This window comes from Lampetra planeri, chromosome 2, assembly GCF_965212315.1.
Source record: "Lampetra planeri chromosome 2, kcLamPlan1.2.h2, whole genome shotgun sequence".
NCBI lineage: Eukaryota > Metazoa > Chordata > Hyperoartia > Petromyzontiformes > Petromyzontidae > Lampetra > Lampetra planeri.
In genome coordinates, this window is record NC_136108.1 from 17770569 (window position 1) to 17784940 (window position 14372).

General features: G+C 41.2%; 1 protein-coding gene across 3 annotated transcripts in view; it reads left to right on the plus strand.

The window, feature by feature from the left end:
* XYLB (xylulokinase) overlaps positions 1-14372 on the plus strand; it is a 164312-nt gene that overhangs the window by 40608 nt on the left and 109332 nt on the right. For all 3 annotated transcript variants that reach the window (XM_078609301.1, XM_078609310.1, XM_078609319.1), the window contains 3 exons: positions 1144-1225; positions 3200-3240; positions 8871-8986. In XM_078609301.1, coding sequence (XP_078465427.1) covers positions 1144-1225; positions 3200-3240; positions 8871-8986 — 239 coding nt within the window. The remainder of the gene's footprint in view (positions 1-1143; positions 1226-3199; positions 3241-8870; positions 8987-14372) is intronic.

A 14372-nucleotide genomic window follows, 5' to 3' on the forward strand; every position in this document is an offset into this window, starting at 1 on the left:
TTGCAATAAGAACACGTATCCACCTGCGCCACGGCGGTATCTATTGCACAGCGAGAAACGCGTGTTCCATGTCACTGAGGAATTTGAGTGAAAACTAAATGCGTAGATGTACAAAAGGCACACAATGCAGCTGAAATTCTAGTGTATAATGCATGTTTTACACCCGGCCAGTGCACAAGCAGCTATTCTGAAAAGGATTTGACCATATTTCATAGTGCTTTTCTCTCCCATTTCTTTAAACCCAGCTTTAATTACTGCTTCGCTTGTACTTTTAAGGCAAAACTTTCAAACATTAACTGTAAATGATTTCCCACGACTTAAACCAAGCGTCGTATTTCTCACCCAGTTCTTTTCCATTCTTGCGTATATATGTTAGGGAGAAATATGCCAATGTCGAGTCTGGATATATTTATAGATAGGTTGAAAAGTCGTGTTCAAATATAGCTCACATATTCGTTGGGTCTTTCGGTAAAGTCACATAGATAGGTTCAAATAAAGTAACAAAATAACCAAAAACTACGATTCTTCGATCGCAACACAAGCGGCCGTCATCAGCTTACATACAATTTTCATTTTTGTATTACATTTCATTTTCGACTGTTAAAATTCACTTTTTTCATCAGTATATAAGCTTCATAACCTTCTTTTATTCCATTATTTTGCATTACAAAAATATTACTTTGGATTTTTTGTTTTGTCAATATAACTATTTCCTTATGGCATCCGTTTGAATTTTTGGTTATATATACCTATATATGTTGTTTATATACATATACTGGTGAAATATACATATATACCTATATATAGGGAATGTTTTATATAACCATAATCTGACCATGCTGTTGGGCATATGTTTGGGCTAGGTCGGACTAGGTCGGGTGAGACAAATGGGGCATAAGTTATATGTTTCCTGTGCTACACCTACTCTGTATTTAAACTCTACTCGGTATCCATGGTTCTGGCTTGGTTCAGCAAATAGCCAGTGACAAACCACCCATTCTTTGTGGGGGGCTGCACTGGCGCAGCACGGATATACCAGTGGAAAAGCATTTAACCTAATCATGGGTGTAATGCTGTGCCCATCTCAAAGGCGCAGACTGTGCCAATTGCCCTGTTGGACTATCTCCCTTTCTTATGTTTCAGGGACCGGTGTCTTCATACCTGGTGCAGCGCTATGGGTTCTCTCCCAATTGCCAGGTGGTGGCTTTCAGCGGTGACAACCCAGGTGCGTGGAGGAGTGGCAGTGGTGGCAGCTTCTATTGTCTTACCAACTCCTCTCTGGCCCTAACACATCGAACATGCTTGTAATAGCTGCTCTCTGAATAACTTTGTCGGTTTTTAATGCCACGCTTTGTTTTTTAATACGATGGTGATGGATTGTAACAAAGAAAGGATGTGCCAAATGTAAATCGAGGGGCTTGCAGATATAATGAGTACAGTTTTTTTAGACCCTGAGGTAATTGGCACAAATGCAGAGATGGCTTGCTCCGGCAGATGACATAGAAAATGTGGCTCCTGCTATTACTGCTGGTGTGCTGTTGCTGATGATGATTTTCTTGGTAGTAAAGTTGATGGTAAAGATTCTGGCAATATAATTATGCTGGCGATAGTGCAATACGTGATTTTAATTGGTGAACAAGTCAAAATATATCGGACTTGCAAAGTCTATAGCATATCGTGAACTGCTATCACAACATGTTGCTTAAAAACACTGTAATCATGGTGATACTATGTGCAGCACAGCACTTGGAGGACAAATGTTAATGAGTTTAATCCATTCCTTGTCTAACAGCCTCAGAATATTTCTTTGGATTTTATGAAAAATATGTTTTTTAGTTTATTGCTGAATGCATGAAAATATCTACAACTTCTATTTCAGTTTTTGTAATTCATTTCAGTGCCATTTACCCTAATCATAAATTTTCACCTAATGGTTTATTTCCGTGTCATTTTGCTTAAATAGCTCAGAGGTGACGAGGGGTTAGAGGAGGATATAAAATTGGTGGTTGGGAATTTGGCCACTGCCGTGTCATGGCACATTGAGGCGGTGATTTAAAAAATCCATTGACCTTTCAGATTCCCACAGCTGCCAGGGTCAGAGGGTGTGATTAGATTGGGGGATTAGTGGATTCCAGTGAGCAGGGAGAAATCCTCCCCATGTTTGAGGGTTCAATTAATAAAACGACATAACAGCATTTCACAATGAATAAGGGAGGATTAATTACAAGAACTTCATGAGACTTTTATGGAAATCTTAGAACAGTTTTTTTTGCAAGAGTGATGAGACTCTCAACCAAGAGTGTCGTTATATTTTAGTTAATTTCTATATTTGTAATGAGCATAACATCCTCGTAAAATAGCTTCATAAAAAAAGTATGAATATTTTGGTCTATTGTAGTTTAGATTTATATAAGGGTCTAGATACATGGGAACCAAAATGCAGTGTACTTTGTCCCCGTTAGCAGCATATCCACAGAGTTATTTATTGAGTTATTTATTGAGTTATTTATTGAGTTATTTATTGATTGAAGTACCCTTGTAAGTCATATTTTTGCTTTGTTTGGGTTCCCAACAGGCTATGTTTATGTTTTTCTTTTGTAACGAGATTCTTGTGAAAGTTGCAGCGTAAAAATAAACAAATGAGGTAATACCCCGGTTTACGTTGGGGATGCATTCCTAAAAGGTGTGACGAATATCAATACGATGTAAATCAAAGCAATTTTTCCAAATCAACAAAATAATGCACGTATATAGTATATTGTACTCTACAGTACAGTAAAATGGTTCAAAGAAAATATTTTCTTTGAACCATCTACGTGACTTTACCGAAAGACCCAAAGAATATGAATTCTTGCAGTCACGAAAGCTTTAAGTCAAGATTTAGTACGGTACATTTCTTAATGTGCGGCGCAAAGTAGCTCATCTCCAGGGTAGGTCGACGGGAAGGCCGAGGCGACGGATGTGAGAATGGACGGATGATGCCGTCAGCGACGTAAGTGTGGGTTGAGGCGACGCAAATCAGGTGGTGTTATTAATAAAGTGACGACGTATTTGTCAAATTACGTAAAAGGGGAGACATAAATCGGTGTATTACTGTATCATTATTACTATGATGAAGATTTCGGTGCTGATGATGAAGATGGTGATATAGAGAGGAGCATTGTATCATCTTAATCATGTGCCATGGCCCTTTGCACAGGTTCCTTGGCTGGCATGAGACTCCAATCAGGCGACATTGCGGTAAGGCTCCTAGTGTCTGTGCTGTACTTGTATTTTTCAATAATTCTGTTGATAAGAATTGTTGGAATAATAGGGAAGAATGAGTATTGGCGGTACATGCATACATACAAATAAATACATTTTCGTTCCATCAGCCTATTGGCCTTCAGGAGAAATGTTTTCTCATACTACTTACTAAAATAAAATTGCTCCCAATAGTCTATGCCACCTAATCAGATTCGCCCAAAAGTAATGGCATGATGTGGTGACATTGTAACACATCATGATTCACTAAAAAAAAGTACACCTCAGTATCACAGCTTAAAACTCATGTCATTTGCCCAAGAAATACAAATTAGGTGTGTATTTTTTAACAACCCATCCCCTGATGGGTTGTTTAACAACTGGCTCTCAAAAAGGCAATACTATTTTTAACAGTGGAAATATGATCTCTGATTGAGTGATCATAGTAATTCAGGGACATATCTCGCTATATATTGGATCAAAATAAGTTACTTGAGCCCTAATTATTCTCAATGTCATAATTATTAATGTGTTGCCTACAAGTAATTGTCTCTACTAATGAGCGATTCAGATAATTATCAATGGCCTTTTGTAGCATGCTGCAATTTGTTTTATATATCAGGGAATATATGTACACACACACGTCAGTAAATTACATTTTCTTGGAAACCATTAATGCCCGCGGTTTCCTTTTCTAGAGGTCTTGACCTCAGATTGTCTGTTACCTTTGTAGTTTTTTCGTGGTAGAGTGTGTGGCTTTTGTAGAAAAGAGATACAAGTGCATGCATACAGACTGTATGTAGACACTAGACATGTGTTTATATAACAGGCGGGCCACTCCAACTCACAAGACCTCACCTTACCTGCTTTGAACCGGAAATCTGAAATTTTTCCTTAAGATGACAGACACTTTTTTGTAGCACAATTTTTATTTTAAAATCCACCATGTTAATGGTCTCACTCTGGTCACAAACTAATGTAAAAAAAATCACGTAAAATGTGAGTTTTATTGGCTAATTTTCACCTCTGTGAATGAAACAATATAAATTTGACTGTTGTGTCGATGACTCTCAACGGCAGGATGTGTGAGAAAGTGCTGCCCCCTGTTTTGTGGAACAGGTCACTTGAAGGTATCTCAGTGGTAGTCCCGTGATATCTGCTTCTGTGGGCAATTATCTAACACGAAGGGTTGCACTGCACTGTGAGAAGTCTGAATCGACGCTTAGTCTCTTCACATGACGGAGTTAGTACAACTGGAACATAATTGGGAGAAATATGTTTTATAAGGCAGCACGTTCATCAATAGCACTGCCTTAAAGCATTGAATTCGTACTCATATGTGGTGGGCAAATATTTCTGCCACTGACCTTTTTCGTGTTTATAGGATTTGTGTTGCGGATAATGCTGCAAGATTGTCACAAATTCTCCAGAGGTTCCCATCCATCATTGGCATCTCTTTGAGTCAGAATATCAAAGCATTTAACTTTGCATGTACAACAAAATAAACATTGTGGCACTTGTAGTACGTGCAAAGGCTGTGCTTATTAATGCATTGGTTTGTAATTTTATGAGGCTATATTAGAAGAAAAATTACCACCGTAATTTTCCTGTGCATAATTTCAAGCTAATGCCTGTATTAGGGGAGGCTGGGTGAGTTAGCAAGGCATATAATTGCTGTGCCATGGCACTGGCAAGCACTACTATGCTTATTAGCTCAAATATGGGCAATCAATGTATCTAAACCAGGTATTAGAACTGTTAATATTTCAGGCATCGACCCTCCTCATCGAAGGCCATTGCCCAAAAAGGCCATTGCCCAAAAAGGCCATTGTGAGGTTTTTTCTTTTCTTCTTTTTTTGTGATTGTACCCCACTGGCAGCAGTCTATTAACTGTAATCACAATGTCATCTGCACTTTGTTTTTTCACTTAGATCTAGCCTAGCCCTGAGGCACGAATGAGTTCAGTCAGACGTTGAATGAGAGGAGAACGTTGAAGTCACGGCAGACATCATTAGGAGGCGTAATCATTCGGGTACCATTCCTTTTCGAACATAGATGGACTCGTCCATCTGACCAACTGCTAAATCGCTGTTCGTGGTGCTGACGTTAGGACAAACCGCCACTTTTTTCAAAATTTTCTTGCTGTCTATTTCACACCTGATGATGATTGCTTGTGTTGCAGTCGAAACGTCGTGAGAATTTTTATTGTTTTAGATTTTATTATTTTATTATTTCCCTTCTACGTGACTTTACCGAAAGAATCAAGAATATGTACCATTCCTTGTTGACCGCATGAGACTTCACTGACTGCTGAAGTTCCATAAGGATATTTTTTTATCTTGTAAAATTCCTGCTTTAGCACGTTTGAACGTTTTCCCCACTAAAATGAGAATGCGGTAGTGCTTATCCTCAGCCATAGACTCATGGTCGTTGCTTCCACGTGCACTTTCTGGCGAGAGTGACTCGGGTTCGAATTAACAGTAAATGTGATTCTTTTATTGAAGTGATGGTCAGAAGTAATTTGTAAATACTTCGTAATTTATAACGTATTACATGTTAGTTATATACTTTAGGTGGTAATTACATGAAAATGTAAATATATACTTACATTTTTTAAAGTTTGCTGGACATCCCCCATCACCGCAAAGACTTTTCCCCTAAGTATTCCGACTTCGAGAGGTTTTATTCTCTCTGCATTGGTAAGAAGATGATATAGCCTTTGGTTGTTCATCAATACATCGGCAAAGTACTGCTTTAATTTATGTAATGGACGCCTCCTATTAGTCTCAACGTTATGTGTACAGTTTCTGCTCATTGCTTTGCTATTCCCCGTGGCATTTGTTGAGCGGCTGCCTAGAACCATTTGTTACTGATCTTATACGTCATATTTCCAGCTCACCTGCAGTGCTGGTATTTTCAACTTGCGTTCCAAAATATATATTGTGAGCAGAGTGCAAATTGTCCGCATGGGATGGCTTTTCCAATTAATTTCAATTGCATTACGGAATACTGTAATGACATTTCCTCTTTAATAACGATAGCAGCATTTTAGTACTCTACCATTGCATTCTGGCACACCTTCAAAATTAAATATCTCTTTACATTTGAGGAGCCCAATAATATAGCAGTGCCCCACTGCTGTTGTGCCATTCTGCTGTTTGTGAGCACACCTTTGTGTGTTGTTAAATCTGTTTTCAGTCTGCACGCATTTTCCGGTTGTAATGGGTTTTCTCATCGCGTATAGAAGTTGGATTTGAATTATTGTTGCCTATAGGCAAGTGCTATTGGGGGTGACTGTAATATAGAGAGTTAAGCCCTCCATATATTGACTCCCAGAGGCATAAATAAGGCAGCAGTGAAAAAGTATGACTGTACTCTACTGGTGAGTCATAATGAGGATGAAACTAATCTACAGTATGGTCACATTTTTACAAAAAATGTATTGATGGCCTAAACAATAATTATGACCACATTCAGCTCTGTCGAGCTGTTGGACTAGACACGTTCGTAAATGCAATGTGGTGATCACGTGACATGCATGCAAGGCATGATGGGATTAGTGCCTTCTTTGCTTTGTGTATCGTTAAATCTACGCTCAAGCTCAGCAATTATTTTAACTGTTCAATGGATCAAATATGGTCTTTGAAATTCACCTGAAATGAAATGTCCCACAAAACAATTGTTGACGATCAAATGAATAAATAATTTCTTCATTTGGAGAGATAAAAGCTTGCCGATTTGCAATATGTCTTCATGCAATACCTTCATACGAGTATAGAGCATCCATCTTGTGACTGAGACAAACATAAATTAAGAGATTGCATGACCAACAAAGGTATTAATTAAATTATGATTAAATTCAAGTGTTCACATGGGGCTCCACTAGCAAGACAGCTCAAATCCCTGAATTCATCTATTTGTGTGTGCTGCCAACAAATCCATCACTGTCGAGCCGTAACACTCACATCACCCGAAGCAGACCTAAGCCAAAATTCAACATCACCCCTGCTGCTCTCAGAGCCCTGTATGCATGTGATGACGTTGTTATAAAACTTTCCAACAAAAGTGCTGTGTTGGACTGGAAAACGGGCTTGTGTAAAGAGTAAGCAGTCAGACAACTGTGTGACGTCTCTGCTTGCTGTGCAGTTGACCTCGCAGCAAGACATCAACAAACAGCCGAGGATTTGTGACACTTTTATCAGTCTGTGTGACTTGCCTGAGAATGTAAAAAAATTACCTCATTACCCAAACTCCTCAGACGCAAACCATCTATTTCCTGCCCAGGGTACAACAATGGTATCAGTCTATAGTTTTCCTTCCGAATAAAACTTGGTATACTCTTTGGTTCTTTTGGTAAAATCACGTAGGTATATACATGACTTTACCCAAAGAACCAAAGAGTATAGATCCCTGCGGTCACGAAAACTTCAAGTCTAGATTAAACTTGGTATATTTGGCCATCGTTCCTTCATTCGTCCGTCCCCTGCCGACTGACATTAAGGACACAAATCATGCCCCACAGCTGTTTAAAAACCTTTGGCTTGCAGGTCTGCAGGGTTTTTGTATTTTACATGTGATATCAGTTCCATATTTCTAGTAATTCCCAATAAAGGTGACCTACAAGTACAACCACACTTCTTTTGTGCCCAGACAGAACAGACACCATCCACTGCAACATTCCTAAAGTGTGGCAAAACTTGTGTTCAACCTCAAAAGTTGTATATCCAACGTATGCCACTAAATCCAGATGAGTGACGTGGCTATGGACACGTGTATGAGTCTTTGTATATACCAATCCCTTTATGGATATTTAGAGCAGCAAAGTTTCCAACAATATATAGGGACACAACTGATTGTTTTGGTAGATACATTTTGAGTGTGCGAGCAACCATCAGCTCTTGCTCTAAAGAGGGCCTCAGTTCCTTTATTTGATCTACTAACACCTTCCATTCATCAATACAATTCACCAGCGAAATAATAGAAAGACAGCCTGTCCTTTGTAGATGTAGGGAGGGTAGGGTTTTCATCAACACGGAGTGAATAGTTTATTTTCCACTGGAAAATTACCTTCAACATTTTTAGATGGTGCCCTCTCGGTAGACCATGAAGCAGCAAAGCAACCGGTCAACTGATAAATGACAGGGCCCCATTTGTATTAACATACCACCCATGAAATCCTGAGCATGGAAAAATAATCCTCAACCTTCACATTCTCAACAGTGACACAAACACTTTGGCCATTTTTAAAGGCGTCACCTTTGCATTTCGCAGAGTACAGCCTCTGAGACCTGCTGGTGCCCAGCTCTTTGGTTTTGTACTAGATCCTTTAAGGCTCTGCGGTGATACACAGCTTCACCATGGCAAGAGCTCATTGAAAATAACAATTGGCATTGCACCAATCGTATAATGCTGTTCTACAGTAACATTCAATCATTTAATCAGTTTTTATGTACATTTTTGAGCAGGGCAAAAAATGCGAAATTATTTTTTTTTTTCCAAGCGGTTTTAATGACAGTTCATAATCACTTTTTTGGCGGTCTGCACTTGCACCCTATTACTAATGCCAACCCTTTTAATTTGCATCACAACAGATGTGGGCCTTGCGTGTCTCCTTGTGGGTCGTGCAGGTGAGCCTGGGGACCAGCGACACGGTTTTCCTGTGGCTGAAGGAGCCACGGCCGGCACTGGAAGGACACGTGTTCTGCAACCCCATCTTCCAGGAAGCCTACATGGCCCTTATCTGGTCAGTGCAGCTCTCGGCTTCAAACAACCCGAGCGTGGAATGCTCCATGGCGCCAGCTGCCCTGCTGAGTTTCAATGCCCTGTTTCGTTGGGGTCGCACCCGGGCTGTTTTGCTGCCGTAATGTCACCTGCAGGACATGTGCAGCCTTCTGCGACATCGCCCCAACATGTCGGAATTCATTCTCCTGTTACTTTTTATTGGTCGTAAAAAGTGTTCGCTTGTTATGAGGGGAATTGACCATAAGTTGCATTTTCTTGATTAAATTTTTAATTGGTTCAACTTATGGAGGAGATGGGACTGCCTTTATTATTTTTATGTCCAGGCGGCTGAATAAAACTGCACAAACTGATATAGTTTGTACAACATTAATAATTTTGTTCCCACAGCTACATGGTAGTTGCTGTAGAGATTTAGCAAAGCATGCCATCTGTTGCAATTTGAGTATTAATTGGAATGGCCATTGGTGGCTTATGACAGCCAATGGATATGATCACCACTTAGTGCTTGTTAGAGCATGGGAACAGGTTGATATTTTTGTTTTGAACGAAATGTCACCCAATTAGCCAGGCTTCCTTAGTAAAAAAAATATATTTTCAAATACCACTTCTTTGCCTTTGATTTGCATCAAACCCTCCCATATTTTGTGGCCGTTGAGAAGTGGAAGAGTGGCAGCACTGTTGGGAATTGCTCTGTTTTTGTGCCTGCACGCTGCCAGCTCCCGTGCGAGCCCAACCCATTCTGTTGTCCGCACCCTTGCGTGCGTGTACACTCGTTACAGTTACCGAGATGTGTTGTTGTGTCCCGCTTAACTCTACTGTCCCACTCCCCCTGTTCAACAGTGCCTTCATGGTATTTCCCCATGATTAATTGCTTCCTTTATCCAGGGTTTCCTCCCTTTTCAGCATGGAGGCAGCTCTTTAACCCATCCACTCGAAACTCTTTTCTGCTCTCACTGCTACCAATGGGGCTTCTTGTACCAGAACCATTTGAGTGGCCAGGTCATTGTTCTTGTCGAATACAATGTCCACAACAGTCCTTGGCTGTAGAAAAACCACACGGAACTTGTAATGTTGGCTGCGGAGCTGACATTGTGCAGTTGAGAGGAACCTTGAACAACGAGTGAACGGTGCTACTCACCTCCCTGATTATGTTTGAGATTGGAACAGTTTCCTAGGCCTTTTCCTGAGACCTGAATATGTTCTAACTATTTTTAACTAACTCTTTTTATATTACCGGAGATGACCTATATGGCTCTTTTTCAGAAGTGACCTGGCCACAAATTATAAATGATGACGTCACCCTGCTGCTGCTCTATTTTAGACCGGGAGCAACAGGAGAGCTTCACCATTCTTGCCTGATGAAGCTGATTGTAATTACCAGCGAAACGTCATACCCAAATTTAAAAAATGCTGTTGATTCTCTCTTCAACACACCGGTGGGCTAAAGAAGTGAATTATTTTGTCCTTTGAAAAACGTGACAAATTTTTTTTTACTGTTTAGCCGTGTCGGGTGGTGGAGGGTTACGACACATTTATAAATAACGCGATCTGACCCAAAAAACAATATTATGAAATTATAGTATTCTTTGATGCTTTCGGTAAAGTCACGTAGGTATAAAATAAAATAAATTAAATCACGACGTTTCGGGCGCAACACAAGCGTCCGTCATCAGGTGGGACAACCACAGCAAAAAACAATTGCTGGGGCCTGACACCATACCTAATGTCGTACCTATCACTTCAGAAATTGTTTCTTGCTGTGGTTGTCCCACCTGATGACGGACGCTTGTGTTGCGCCCGAAACGTCGTGATTTAATTTATTTTATTTTATACCTACGTGACTTTACCGAAAGAACCAAAGAGTATGGATCCCTGCAGTCACTAAAACTTAAAATCTACACAAATTATAGCTCAACGAAGTGGCTTATGTAGACATTTATAGCAGACAAATAGTCCAGACGAATGTTTCTAAACAAGGCGGGAAAAACCAGATGACCAGGAGAAAAACAAGCACATGACACAATGCGTATTCACAGTGCATGATGTGTGTCGTATACTCTCAAGAATAATATTTACAAGCCTTGGGGTCCTGACACCATACCTAATGTCGTACCTATAATGTGTGCCCCAGAAATTTCACCAGTTTGTCAGATTTACAAGCTATCACAGACCACATACATGCTACTACCAACCTGAAAGTGAGCTTGCCTCCTGCCAATTCTAGAGAAAGGATGATCCATCTTACGTGATAACTATCGTCCTATGGCTCCGACCTCATTACTTTTGCAAAGTGATGGAATCTGTCATCAATCGTCAGAATCTCCATCACTTAGAATCGATAGCACTTCTTGGTGACCATGGCTTGCGGCAAGTCCATTCTAATGGGGATTTCCTAGCTTACGTGACTCACATTTGGATCTCTAGACATTAGCATTTTGGAGAGTCCACGACCCTTGCTCTTGACATTCATAACGTGATTGTGTCCGGTATCCAACACCACTTGCCAAGGTGCCATCATGTGGGGTCCACACTCATCTGAAGCTTGAGTTTTCTGTTTTTTTTACAGACAACTCAATATATGCAGTTAAAAGCAACCTGTTTGGCACCTTCACCATCAACTGTGCTGTAAGACGCAATTCTGTCACTGACATCATTCTTCTCTTCACTAGTGACTTCCAACAATATCAACCATTTCTTTGCTGATGGCAGCACTCTTCACTCCATATATCCATTCAAATCATAAGCAGAGATCAGCAGACTCTTCGCTGTCCAAAGTGCTAAAACGTCAAGGACGTGGTTACTTTCAACTTCAATAAAACCCAGTCATTGCTAATGTTATGAGGTTGTTAATACCGTGGTTCCTGTGATCGCATTTCAGAATGTTGCTCTTATCCGTATTGAATACACCAATCTGCTTAGCATGAGCATTTCACTTGACTTGCTTTAAAACAGTTGCATTGCTAATCTGACTAAAGAGGCATAAAAGCAGCTTGGATTTCTATGTCGTGCCAAATCCTTCTTCAGCTCTAATCGGTCACTAATACTGTACAGAGGGCAACCCTTGGCAGTGGTACTATACTGGTAGGAACCACCTGGTTCCACCAGCCCACAGGGGATTATTGTGTCCGCCCGTCCGTCGTGCATCCAAAAATGGGAGGGGTCGGGCTGGGTGGAGAGGGGAGGGTGGGGAGGGGCTGGGTGGGGAGGGTCGAGAGGGGCTGGGTGGGGAGGGGCTGGGTGGGGAGGGTGGGGGGTGGGAGGGGTGGGGCTGGGTGGGGAGGGGCTGGTCACCCCGTGGTGCCCTTATAAAACTCAACGTTTAACCTACTCATGCCGGCTTGTACCCGCCCTCACAGTCAGCCATATTTGCAGAATACACCACGCCGCCGTTGACCCTGGCCTTTGACCGAGCAACCCAACGTTCCTACCAGCTCCCTCCGCAGGAATGTGTTTAGTGTCACATTTGCTGTGGAACTCCTTGTCCTTACGAGGCTCTATTGTGTTCAGCAGACTCTCTCGCCATCGTTCGGTCACATCCCTGTCACTCTTTTATTGCTTTCTGTCACTTTTCTACGGACTGATTCGTCCATGACTCGTTCTCTCTGGATGGCGATTTCTTGTAATCCATCATGTGTCCAAACACCATATTGTCTTTCTTCTATTTTTCTGCACTACTCAACTTTAGATTTCCTATAGACTTTTTTTACCCAAGTTCCTCTAGCCTCAAACATGTTAGTTATTATCTGCTAGACACACATCAGTGCTCTTAGCTGTTGGCTGAATTGCGTTATAGTATGTGAGGGCAGTGCTCAGCAAATGTGATTTTTTTCTTCTCAGCAACAAGGGTCTCCTTTAGCTGAGAAAAAAGTTCCTCATTAATGTATATTGTTAAGGGGCAGTTAAACTAAAAAGGCCAATCAATATTTTTTATTTTATACAATAACTGAAGCAAAAACAAGCATATTCTTTGCACAATTTAGAGACACAGTTATTGTGAAGTCATAAAACACAAGTGTTTCGTTACTCAGAGAAGCAATGGGCAGTGTTAATATATTTTATCGCGTATGGGTCAGCAGTGCAAATACCACATTCCAACGATGGGCGCTATTTTATCCACAGCACAACCACTGTCAGATTTCCACAAAGTGGTACTCATGTTATTGACCCTGGAGGGATGATGAGCTGAGCGGACCACGGACTGGCATTTTAACTGACGACCTTCCCATTTTTGAGTCGAGTGTTCTGCCATGGTGCTGACCACTACATCGGTGTTCATGGAACCTTTCAACCTTAAATCTACTTCTGCATGGCAATTGCTGAAAGGCTTAACTAAAGCATGTCTTGTACTGGAAATGGACGGTGAAAACCCTTACTGTCACTCGGATAACTAGCAAGGTGCCACTTTATAGATCAACAAATAAGCGAGTGCCATTCACATTCCCAAATCCCCCTCGAGTCGTGTCTTGTCTTGGTAGAACAATTCCTATCGCAAATTACACGTGGATTCAGATTAAATAGTGAAGTGGCAAGCATTATCAAATGACACCTGCTCTCATCAACGCAAACTAAGCTTCAGCTCAATTTCATTTTAATCCAGGTGGTGGTGTAGATTTAGGGCTTGACTGACAGACCAATGGTTTATCGTTCAATTCCCTGTTCAGGCTGACTTTTGCCTATTATATTTGCAGAGTTGATAAACTGAGTATTATTATTTTAAGTGGTTATACCGTGGAGCAGTTGTTCTCTGCCATGAGTTTAGGGCCACCAACATAGAGGAACATGGCCTGATAGCTCATGTTCATAGGCAGACTTTTGAATACCACTTTTGTGAGTGAAGACAGAACGTTTGGCAGCACAGAAGTCAGCTTGGGGCATGAGCGAATGGCTGCTTTAAAGGGACCCTCAGGGTTTTGAGGTCACAATGAAGACCCATATCCAAACCAGAGGCTACTGGATGCATAATGCCCCAACAACAATGACCTCCAGAGGTCTGAAAATAAAACTGGTGGGTAATCGTTGAAAGTGAGACACTTTTAATATTTCTTGTGGCTACACACCACCCAGCAGGCCACATAAACAATGCTTGTTCAGCAGAGTGCTAGGTCCCTGCAGTCCTCCGAGCCTCGAATCAACATGCGGCTTCTCCTTTAATAATCGGCTGTCTGTGCAGTGCCTGCAGCAGCAACTTTTCACGTAAGAATTAATTCTGGCTGGTACCCAGGGGAGGCTCAAATCCCGTGTCTTCCTCACACCTCCCCCAGGCACAAATTAAATACCCCACGATGTCCACAGAGCCTATTGGGCCCCACTGAGGAGTAGCATGTGCAGAATATTTAATTTGGAATGTACCACTTTTCGTATGTGTGGGGGAGAAGGATGCATTGTGC